Raw genomic sequence first — 12,886 nt, forward strand, 5'->3', positions numbered from 1 at the left:
TTCTAGCAACATGTTAAAAATGCCATTGAGTTCTAAACATGCTAGAAACATGTTAAAACATGCTTAAATGCTTAGCTAAGTTCTAAAGAATGCTAATTCAATGAAACATGACTTTGTTGTTACTCAAGAAGGCAATGTCCAATTTGCACCAAACTTCACACGTTTGATAAGAGTTCTGTCCTGAACACACATCCATGCTCATATTCAGTTATAGTCATAACGCCACCTACTGGCAACAGAAACTGACATGGTTAACACAGTAATGCAGTACTAACCACATAATTATTGTGTACTGAGCATGCTAGAAACAGACTAAACATGCTAGCAACACTTAGCTGAGTCATGAAGCATGCTATTATCACCATTATACAAAACATTTTGTAACTGACTTTGACATACTCTTACTATATATCCCTCCTTAAATGTACATTTCCCAACCATGCTCTGCCTTCCTAAAGCCACCGAGTGTTGATGGCACGGGTGCGAGGGCCCTTTCATCGCTGCTTGCAGCTTTAATATTATATCTATTATTATATTATATTATATATTATATCTATAATTAGATTATATCTAGTCAGTGAAAAAGTGCAAGCATATTCGTCTAAAATAATTCTGTATTTTCAGCTTCAGAATCATGAATATTTTTATTCTGGTGTCTCAGTTGTCCTGTGCTTTGGGTTTCCAGCACCAAGTCCAAGCCTATTCATTTACACCCCCTTTGTAAAATGTTGCATTTTAATCAACAGTTAATTTTTTGTCAACCCTTTTACCATATTCCTTGGAGTATTGCAATAAAATTAGTATTTAGTTATGCATTGTTGTTTTAACTGTTGGATCAGTGATTGACCGTGTGATTGGTCTATGACCCTTAGGGCAGTCGGGCACCACACATACGGCTTGACCTACCGAGAGCAGATTGTGGATCAGGTCCGTAAGGCTGCAGAACACTGTGACTGTCTTCAGTGCTTCTTCCTCATTCATTCCATGGGAGGAGGTGAGCTTCTGATGCCTGTCATGTAACCAGTATTCAGATTTGGTGGTTGAGAAACATGGGGTGACATAAGCGTACTTTTGTGTGTTTAGGCACTGGTTCAGGGTTAGGCACATTTGTGTTGAAGCTTCTAGAAGAGGAGTTCCCAGAGGTGTGCCGGATAGTGACCTCGGTTTATCCGACGGCAGAGGATGATGTCATCACCTCTCCCTACAACAGCGTCCTAGCCATGAAAGAGCTCACAGAACATGCAGACTGTGTCTTGCCGGTCGATAACCAGGTATGACTTCGTAAAAATGTAAAGGGTATTAGAACTTAAAATTCTGTCATCCGTTACCTACTCCCATGTTTTTCCCTTTTTTTTTTCTTTGTTTTGTGGAGCAGATGTTAGGCAGAATGTTCACACTGCACTTTTGAAATGAAATGGGCACAGATGTTTGAAAGCTCCAAAAGAAATAAAATAAAAATAAACACCATAAAGAACCTCAGAAGTTTCTATCTAAACCTCATTATAATTTGTAATTACGTCCTTCCCTCTTCCAGCTCTCAACATTTGACAACAATGATGTTAAACAACACTAGCCACTAGGGGTGTAACGATACCCTCATGTCACGATTTGATACATATCACGATACTGAACTCACGATGTGATATTATTGCGATACTCCAAGACATATGGTAAACACAAAATGTTCTGTTGATTAAGGGCCCTTTCACACCTACCTTGTTTGGTCTGGATTTTCTGACTTTTCAGTTTGATACGAATCATAATTATAGGTGTGAAACCTCCCCCGGACCACGGTCCGGACCAAACAGACGAAATTTGATCAGACGAAAAGAGGTAGTCTCGGTCCGGATCAAACTGAACAAAGGTTTGGTTCGTTTCTAGTGTGAAAGCAATGTCTGTATGGTTCAGACTTTCGGACCATTTACAGGAAGTTCCGGTGGTTCTTGCAGGATTGCTTGCAGTCTTCTCCTGCTTTCCTGCCGGCGACCATAAAATGTTTGCACAACGAGGACGTTCATTTGGCGAATTTGAACTAGCCTCGAGTATAGTTGGTGCTGCAGGTAGTAATGCCGTAATAATAACAGTATAGTGCCAACGATATGCATCTGTTCATTCATTCTTGTCAAAGTTACCCGCCGAATTGACAATACGCTGACGTCAGACGCACGTCCATTTACAAACCAATCAATGTCAAGATGCAGCCCACATAGATGATGACGACAGGACGCAAGTATGTCATGTAAAGTTCTTTAGTGTGCTCGCATAATTGCAATGTGAAACCAAACCAAAACTTATCGAATGAATAAAATGTATCAAAACATGAAGTTTGGTTCGGACCTTGGTGCGGACTTTCAGGTGTGAAAACACCCTAAAATGCTAAATTTAGTATTACATTGGGTGTAAATGAATAGGCTTGGACTTGGTGCTGGAAACCCAAAGCACAGGACAATAGTGACACCAGAATAAAAATATTCATGATTCTGAAGCTGAAAATACAGAATTATTTTAGACGAAAATGTTTCCACTTTGTCACTGACTAGATGTATTTAAAATAATATTTACTGGTAACATAAGACACTTGGCATTATCACGACCCACAAATATTCCCCCATTGCATTATTATATAATATTCAGCATTATATATTATTTTAATGTAGTACTGATACTAAAACTCTGTAAACTAAATTTTTTTCCACACAATAATTTTCATTTTGGGTGAACAATACACAATACATATTGTCACTATCCACGGTACATATTGTTGTATTGCAATATATTGTGACACCGACACGATATATTGTTACACCCCTTACTGGCCACATGTCTCAACCATTTGCAACACTAAATTTGAATATGTTGATGTGCCAGTGACACTGAATGGAAAGTTTTTCAGTGAATAATGACTTAAATATCAGTCTATTCCTCACACAACGCTATTGTATCGTGTCATCAGGAAACTTGGAATAGAGCTTACAAGTCACATGTACTAGTATTATTGTGCTTTATTGTCCTGTTTGGTACGAAAAAGCACAGCCCTGATTTCTGCAGCTTTTGCTGTGTGGAAAAGAGCTGTATTGATGTTCTTCACAATTTTTCCTTTTGTGTAATAACGCATGGGAACTCATACAGTTTTTGAATGGCATGAGCGTGAACGGATCATACCAATTTTAATGATTATTCTCTATTATTATTCTAGTCTCTGGTGGATATTGTTGGTAAGATACAGCACATGTCCAACACTGGCAAACCAAGCTGTACTATCAAGAAGGACTGTACCATCATCTCTGGACAAGGAGGGGTGGTGAAGGTCGAAAAACCTTTTGATGCCATGAACAACATTGTGGCCAATCTACTTCTTAATATCACAAGGTATCATGTGCCAAAAAAAGGGGAAATGCTTGTGCTTTATGCAGCAGTGAAAGTGTAGTGAAACCTTCATTAGGAATTAAAAGAGAAGTACATAATAAGAGGAATGCTTTTCACACAAAAATACACTTTTGAAGAGGAATTACAGTACCGGTAATTATTTTGTGCACAGTAATTGAGATTTATAGAAATTGGATGCATTTCACGCCTGACTTTATAGATTCTATATTTTAATCTTGATTAATCACACACTTATCTTGAAATTAAGCTTATACCATTTATCTTGTTTAACACATTTATTTTGTCATTATTTGCTATATCCAGCAAAGTAAACCAAGGTAAATTGTGGTGTTTTCCCAAAAAGGCCACTTGGAGCCACAAAAGGAGACCAAATAACCAAATTATATAAGAAGTCTATGTAATTTATATATTTGTGCACACCAAAGCACCCATGAAACAAAAACATTACAGATTTTCTTACATACATGGTTTGTGCATCAATAAAACAGACTTGCGTGCTTACTGTACATCACCGCAATCGTCTTTACTTTGATTGCAATCCTGCAATCTTCACCAATCAAAACTTTACTAGCTAGAAGCTGATTTTTATGTAAATTTAAAAGTAGTTATAAAAATAAAGTTTATAGAAAGTAATAGAACTGGTAATCTGTTATCTTTGATTCTTTTTTATCTTTCTGTCTAGAGATTTGATCACCTGTTTAATTCGATTCGATTTCTTCTCTTGCAGTTCAGCACGTTTTGAGGGCTCTCTCAACATGGATCTGAATGAGATAGCCATGAACCTGGTACCGTTCCCACGTTTACACTACCTCGTGCCCAGTCTAACTCCTCTCTACACACTTGCAGATGTCAACGTACCACCACGCAGGTTTGTCATTATACATTTGCAGTCATTTTTACCCAGTTTCACCTCATCTCCTCTTACACCTGCCTTTTTCACCATCAATTCGGTACTACGCCCAGCTGCACATACAGAGAGTGGGGTTTCCTCTTTCACATCTCAGTGAAAGGACTAGGGATGCGATGATTATAGTCTGAGGAATAATCACGGTTTCACATCACGATTATTATGCATTAATTATTTTCACAACACTACCACAGGGTTTCCGCTGGGCATTAAAAAGCATTAAAAGTCGTTAAATGGATTTTGCGAAAATTAAGGCCTTAAATGGCATTAAAAAGCATTACATTTTAATTCTACAGGCATTAAAAATGTAGATAGTTTTGAAGAAAATTTTATATTATCAATTAGCAATATAGCCTTCATAATTAATCATTTTTATATGCTGTTGCAAAATATGTACGTGAGTGTGATAAACACACGGAACCGGTTTGGTAATTGCTTCCGGCCGGAGCAGAATTGCCGTGATGTGGAGGTTACGCGGGCATTTTGTACAGCAGGAATAACAGGAATAAAACTTTAGAGCTGAACTCTGCAGGACTGAAGTTGAAAAATCCTGCCACAGAAGCTTTAGTGTCTTATGTCATCATCAAGTGAATAAGTGAATGCTGTGCTGTGTTTCTGTAGGCTGGATCAGATGTTCTCAGATGCATTCAGTAAGGATCATCAGCTGATCAGAGCTGACCCCAAACACAACCTGTATCTGGCCTGTGCTCTTATGCTGCGTGGAAACGTTCAGATGTCAGATCTGCGCCGGAATATTGAACGGTTTGTTTGTCCCATAATTCCATTTGTTTAGCCTTCTGTAGGGTTGGGTATTGGTTAGGTTTTATCCAATACCAGTACCTACTCGGTATTTTTCAAACGGTTCCGGTGCTTAAACGGTTCTTGAAACGGTACTTAAGAAAACTAAACCGCACACACTTTATCAAAAAAATAATACCTGATGATAATAAAAAATTAAAGAATAATGAAAAATTGTGCCCTTTAAAAGGCTACTGATGTAGCACAAAACACTTGAGTTAAGATCAAAATTTTGTCTTCTCATATTATGACTTTTACAAAACAGAGAAATATCTGACACTGAGCAGAAATATTTAACACACAGTATAGCCATATAAATATACTTGATATTGATATACTTCATACTTGATATTCAAGATTTGCAGTTGGCATTAAAATACTAGACTTACCCGAAGAGGAACACTGGCAGCTGAACTTGAACTTTAGTCAAGCGTGTCAGAGGTTTTGGGTTCTAATCCGCATTCGTAGTTTTTTATTTATTTTTTTAAACCGATTATGCTCATCAGTGGTTGTATATCAAGCAGGGACACTTTGTGTCCATTATATTTTGAGATTTCACCAGAACGAATAGATATGAGGCGCCGTCTAGGGCTTAAATCAAACTTCATTCACGCACATATGAAACCCTTGCATACACATGTACTAGGTAGTCACACATACACGTATACTGCTGAATGCTCAAACTAATACATGCACAACTTCTAAAGTCGCTCACGCACACACACGCAAACTCTACACACACGAGACGCGCGGAACTCTCCGCGCACATACTCATCTGAGACGCGAGCACACACACACACACACACACACACACACACACACACACACACACACACACACACACACACTCATCTGAGACGCGAGCACGCACACACAAACTCTCCGCGCACATAATCATATAGACGGCGCCTCATAAATAGATCGATCTCCGCAACGTATTGAAGCGCGCGTCCGAGTGAAGCCAAGTGTGTGCGCGAGCCAAGAGAAAACACTGTATCCGCGCCACTGATCGCAGCGGCAACGAGCACTTTGATCACTTGATTTAAAAAACACATTTCAGCGCTAGATCTCTTATTTAACAAACGAACTAAATGAATGCTCTGCTGGTTAACTGGAGATGTTTTATTATTGGATCATTCGTGCCGCGAGATGTTTTATAGGGGGCGGTAAAAAACGTCAGGCACCGAAATCAGGCACCGAAAGTTTCGTTCTTATTCGGTCTGGTTACTACCGTTTACGTCGGAACCGGTTCCCTATTGGAACCGAGTTTCGGTACCCAACCCTAGCCTTCTGTCTATTTTTTTCCATCCATATCTTTTGTATTCTCACTTCAAAACCTAATAATCTGCCTCGCTGTCCACATGCAGCTGGACAAGGCAGCATCCTAACCTCTTCATCGGCGCTCGCACATGGTCCTCATGTGAACTCATTCCAATAAAACCTGTTTACACCTGGCATTACATCCATTATTATTTTTGACAGAGAGAGAATAAAATAATAAAAATAAATTCTTCAATGTCAGTTGGGTTACCAAAATGAAGGGAAAATAAATAGTTAGCAAGAAACACATTAGTGCATTTTATAGGGTTAGTTTAGTTCTGAAATAAACCAATGAAATCAATAAATCCTCATGTTGTTCTGAATCCATAAGACTTGTTAATCTATGAAACACAAATTAAGTTTTTTTTAAAAAATTTTTTTAGATATACCCTGAGAGCTTTCTTTTCGTCCATTCACCTTAAACTTTGACATTTTACAAAGACATTGTAAAAGTAATCCTGATGAATCGAGCGGTTTAATCAAAGTCTTTTGAAGAGACATGATAACTTTATATAATGAACAGATCTAATCTAGGCATTTATTCACATATAAACATTGTTCAATGAATATTAAAAATGGTAAACGGAAGCTGAAACGTGCTTGCTTGACACAGGAGAACAAATGAGGTACATGCATTAAGCAAGTACGGTTGAGCTGTCGTTGACCATTTTGATGTGCCAAAAAGCTCATGCAGGGGCATTGCCCCTATATCTGGAATTTTAGGGGCATTATAACTGCATTCTAATAGTGTTTGTTTGTTTTTTGCAAAGTGAGAGACATACTCGATAATGTCAGCTCGCAGCCTTGCACATAATTAAAAAAAAAAGATTATCGTAGACGATACAGCTAATATTTACACATGCACACGCGAATCGACTTTCTCCTGCTGTCGGCTGTACTTTCTGCATGTCTTGATTGACAGATGTCTCGTCCAATCAGCGGTCAGTATTCCATTCGCCACATATACCTGCCTTTTCCGTTTTGTCTGACTTGTTGTGTTTTCTGATTTGTTATCTTGTTTTCGGAATTGTTATTGTGTTTTCTAACTTGTTCATTTATTTTTAGTCTTTCCATTGTGTTTATAAATTTGTTGTTTTGTTTTCAGAATTGTGGTTTGTTTTGCAATTCTCGTCCACCGTAGAAATCAGTGTTCAAAACTGTCTCCCTACCTTACCATGATTCGCAACGATAAGCTTATAAAAATTGTTAATATTTTTTTTTTTAGATATACTCTGAGAGCTTTCTTTTCATCCATTCACCTTAAACTTTGAACCTTCAAAGACATTGTAAAAGTAATCCTGATGAATCGAGCAGTTTAATCAAAGTCTTTTGAAGAGATATGATAACTTTATATAATGAACAGATCTAATCTAGGCATTTATTATTATTGCCAATGAATATTAAAAATGGTAAACGGAAACTGAAACGTGCTTGCTTGACACACGAGAACAAATGAGGTACGTGCATTAAGCAACTACGGTTGAGCTGTCGTTGACCATTTTGATGTGCTTTATGCATGTGAGTTGAAAAATGTATCCACTTGTGTTTTGAACGTGAATAAAAGTCTTATGGGTTTGGAATAACATGAGGGTGAGTAAATGATGACAGAATTTTCAGTTTTGAGTGAACTGTCCCTTTAATACCAGGTGTAAATGGTAATGCGTCTCTCAACTGACCACTTGTGATTGGATCAATGAAAACGCATCTTAATGCCAGAGGTAATAGAGGAGGGCTTGGCAACTCTGGCCCTCGAGATCCACTTTCCTTCAGAGTTTAGCTCCAACCCTGATCAAAGACCAGCCCTTGGCAAGTCTTACCCAAGCATGTCGACACAATACTCCTAATAAGCATAAAAATACAAGGTGCACAAATTGGGGTGAAGTAGTCATAATTAAAACTATATAGATATTTTTTTGTACTTAAAGCTGTGGTATGTAACTTTTTTGTTAAAAAACAAACAGTTATTGAGCAAGCAGATCAGAAATCTACGGTGACCGAGAAGTGCAAAACAAACAACAGTTCCGAAAACAAAGCAACAAATTTATAAACGCAATGGAAAGACTAAAAACAAATGAACAAATCAGAAAACAGAACGACAAATCTGAAAACAAAAATATAGCTGCAAGCAGCAATTAACGGGGTTCAAGCATTTAAGACCGTCATGCCAACTGTTGGCCAACTATGCTGTTGGGCTATAGGTTGAACCAAAATGTAGGCCTGAAACCATAAAATATCCATGATGGAGAATGCGCAAATGATATAAATCTATAGTACCAGTGCACCCTAATTCTTTGAAAAAAATTATGGTTTTAAACATTTGTTTATCAGCCACTGCTGGATAATGATAAAGATTAGATTAAAAAGATGTATTGTCCCTCTTGTGGACAACAGTGGTATTTAAGGCTTCATCTTCAGTTTAAATGTTTGATAGAATGTACTGTGAGCCCTCTGAGCATCAGAAATCCTTGAAACCTGGCACATTTCTTCAAAATCAGTTGTACTCCATATCTACACAGTTTTGTGAAGTTTCTACTTTGTGCACACAATATATAGACATGTTACTCACAATGGGCCATTCCAGAAATATGTAAAAAGTTGTATCTGCTAAACGGTTTCATCGATCGAAATTCTTTTGATAACTTTTTGCCATAAGGGTCCCTAGGTGATGCATGTGAAGTTTCGAGCAATTCGGACAAACGGTCTATGAGGAGTTCGAAAAAGTAGAATTTTAAAATAATCACAAATATTTAACAAATTATTTGATTGACAGCAGTGGTTCTTGAGGCAAAGTTGTCCAGAATGAGGAGATCTATCAAATGATATGCATATTGTGTGGATGTGTGCAACACCACGTGATTACAGAGACATAAAACTCGTTAGCGCCATCTAGTGGCCGATTTCTTTCAAAATTCTTACAGACCTCTAGGGCCATGAGTTGAACATGCCCACCGTGTTTTGTTTCGATCAACCTTCATTAACCTTGTCTAATAGGTGCTCAAACTTCACTGGCTAATGGCGGCCATGTTTTTCGAGATACGCCAATGTCCTCATAGAAAGGCATGGCACCCTGGACAAAGACACTGCATGCCCATTTTCAAGTCAATCAGACTAACGGTAGCGTAGTTATAAGCTGTTTTATGCCTTTTTCATATTATAGTGCCACCAAGTGGTGAATCGCTGCAGATTTTTTGGTGTGACCACAAAATGAGCTCGTACATGAGTATAACAAGTTTGGTGAAAATATCTCACCAAAGTGAAAATATGCTTTCAAGAGTTATAGCCATTTTAGTGAAAGTGGCCCCGCCTACTTCGAACGTTTTGGCGTCCCATGGCGAGGTTGAATAACCGATCGTAATTCTTTTGATAACATTTTGCCTTGAGGGTCTCTTGATGAATCATGTCAAGTTTCGAGTGAATCTGACAAACGGCCTATGAGGAGTTTGAAAAAGTAGATTTTTCGGAAAATTCAAAATGGCGGGAAAATTTGCATTCCGGAAATGAAATCGGAGATATATATATATTGTTTGTCTGGACTCAAGGATTCCAATGATATAAGACACTCGAGTCTACGACAAACTGTCTAGGAGTTATGAGAGGTTTCGCGTTGTTGGTCGCTGTAGCGCCACCTATTGGCCAATGGAGGTCATATTTTCTGAGGTTCTCCCCAAATTGAGACCTACAACCTGGCCAGGTTTCAAGTCTCTAGGCCTTACGGTTTGGTCTGCCCGATCAGTTTTACGGCGGAATAATAATAATAATAATAAATATAGCCGCAAGCAGCAATTATCGGGGCCAAGCACAATCAGATGACAAGACATGCCAACATGTCTGAAAGTGTCAGACCAACTGCAACAAAGAGCAATTAAAGACATATAAAGAGGATTTTAGGCAAAATGCCTGAAAAATCACAGATACAGTAAATAAAAATATTATTTAATGGATTATCACTTTCGACCAATAGGTGGCGCAGTTATAAAACTAATGTGATGTGGTCAGAGTGAAGTGACAATGACACATACAAAGTTTGGTGTCAATATGTCAAGGCATTGCAGAGATAAAGCCTGAATTGTGCTTTTAGCATCATGCCTCAAATTTGCTGCTGCGCTATACGAAAACGGTTTTGTCTATCGACACGAAATCCATAACTTTTAGTCGGCACGGCCTGGAGATGATACGATTCGATTTTGGTGAAAATCGGACAAACGGTCTAGGAGGAGTTCAAAAAAGTAGGTTTTGAATGAAAATCAAGATGGCGGACAGGAAGTTAGGCCAAATAAGGTAAACTTGGTATCTATGTTCTCAGCTTGACCCAAGGAATCTACTAAGATGAGTTGCATTACAATAGGCCAATTTATTCAAAAGTTATTAGCAGTTTTGGAAATTTTGTTATAACTTTTGACCACTAGGTGGCGCTGTTTCTAAATATGTTGGGTACCTTCAGGGGATGGTGCAGATGGCACATTCTGAGTTTTGTAATATTACACCAATGCATTTGTTTAGTATAGCATTTTATTTCACAAAACTGTATTGAAGTCAATGGGAATTTCATGTTTTGTTCTATTATAGCGCCACCAAGAGGCTCAGTCCAACCATTTTTTTTATGTGTCCTCAGAGTGAGCCCATACATATGTGTGTCGATTTTGGTGAAAATATCTCAATTCACTTCAGAGTTATAGACATTTATATGAAAAAACACGTAAAAAATGACTGACACATGACTTTGATTGGAATTTACTACCCCTAAACATCAATATTTTCACATTTGGGCATTGTCGATTTATTATCGACCTATGTTTCCAAACATCTGACGGTGGTTTCGTCTCGATCGGACAAACGGTTTCGAAGATATAGCCAAATGTTTTTTAAGCGCTAAATCACAACGCTACACAAACCGTAAGGCGAAACCTAGCATGTTTGGTATCGTGGGACTTGGCAACGATTCAGGTGTCTAATGAGATGAGTCTCGTGAAAATAAGTCGACCACACCCAAAGTTATAAGCATTTGGAAGCATTTGGGGAAAAAAATTCACCACTAGGTGGCACTGTTTCAAAACTTCTCAGGCTCCTTCAGGGCATCGTGCTGATGACCCATACCGAGTTTCGTAACGATACGTTCATGCGTTCATAAAATACAATATTTTAGCACATAATTCAAAATGGCCGACATCCGAAATGGCTGATCGGGGAAAATTGGATATCAGTCGACTCGGCATGTTGCCCTGAATCTAACAAGACCACTTTTATGATTTTTGGACAAACTGTTCAGAAGTTATAAGCAAAAATAGCCATTTTTCATACCTCCGGACCAGTAGGTGGCGCTGCGCCGAAACGCAGCATGTTGCCTCAGGTCATGCTTGTGATGACATGTACCAAGTTTGGTCTGAATACGATAAAGCGTTGCGGAGATACAGCCTTACGACTGTTTTTGCAAGCGCCACGTAAAATTTGTTCGAGCGTTTATCGAAAACGGTTTAACAAATCAATTTGAATTCCATAACTTTTGGTCAGCACTGCCTGAAGGTGATCTGGTTCAATTTTCGTGCAAATCGGACAAACCGTCTAGGACGAGTTCGAAAAAGTAGATTTTTCGAAAAATTCAAAATGGCGGCCATGTTTTTATGACGGAAAATGAAGTGATAGGGTGCAATCGAATCGGCATGAGGTCTGGAATCAGCGGAAAAAAGAATTTTCCTGATTGGCCTTACGGTTCAAAAGTTATTAGCAAAATAATAGTGAAATTTTGGACAGGTGGTGGCGCTAGAGGGAATGACTTAGAAACACCAAAATTGGTGTATTTAATGTTGGGGCTGTCCTCTATCAGAATGTCAAACCATTACAACTTTCCCGCAATCGGTTCTATGGGCTGCCATAGACTCCCAGTCGGAAGAAGGAAGAATAATAATAAATATAGCTGCAAGCAGCAATTATCGGGGCCAAGCGCAAGCAGATGACAGGATATGCCAACATGGCTGAAGGTGTCAGACCAACTGCAACAATGAGCAATTAAATACATTTAAAGAGGATTTTAGGTGAAATAGCTGAAAAATCATATAAAAAGTCATTCAAAATATGATTTAATGGATTATCACTTTCGACCAATAGGTGGCGCAGTTACAAAAGTGATGTGATGTGGTCAGAGTGAAGTGACAATGACACATACAAAGTTTGGTGTCAATATGTCAAGGCATTGCAGAGATAAAGCCTTAATTAGTGCTATTAGCATCATCCCTCAACTTTGCTGCTGCGCTATACGAAAACGGTTCCGTCTATCGACACGAAATCCATAACTTTTAGTCGGCACGGTCTGGAGATGATACGATTCGATTTTGGTGAAAATCGGACAAACGGTCTAGGAGGAGTTCGAAAAAGTAGGTTTTGACTGAAAATCAAGATGGCGGACAGGAAGTTCGGCCAAATAAGGTAAACTTGGTATCTATGTTCTCGGCTTGACCCAAGGAATCTAGTAAGACCAGT

General features: G+C 38.5%; 1 protein-coding gene across 3 annotated transcripts in view; it reads left to right on the top strand.

The window, feature by feature from the left end:
* Positions 1-12,886, top strand: part of tube1 (tubulin, epsilon 1) — a 204,035-nt gene that overhangs the window by 79,587 nt on the left and 111,562 nt on the right. For all 3 annotated transcript variants that reach the window (XM_079887751.1, XM_079887750.1, XM_079887752.1), the window contains 5 exons: positions 873-994; positions 1,084-1,271; positions 3,197-3,369; positions 4,115-4,255; positions 4,916-5,056. In XM_079887751.1, the coding sequence (XP_079743877.1) occupies positions 873-994; positions 1,084-1,271; positions 3,197-3,369; positions 4,115-4,255; positions 4,916-5,056 (765 nt within the window). The remainder of the gene's footprint in view (positions 1-872; positions 995-1,083; positions 1,272-3,196; positions 3,370-4,114; positions 4,256-4,915; positions 5,057-12,886) is intronic.

Source organism: Squalius cephalus, assembly GCF_949319135.1.
Source record: "Squalius cephalus genome assembly, chromosome: 12".
Classification (NCBI taxonomy): Eukaryota; Metazoa; Chordata; class Actinopteri; order Cypriniformes; family Leuciscidae; genus Squalius; species Squalius cephalus.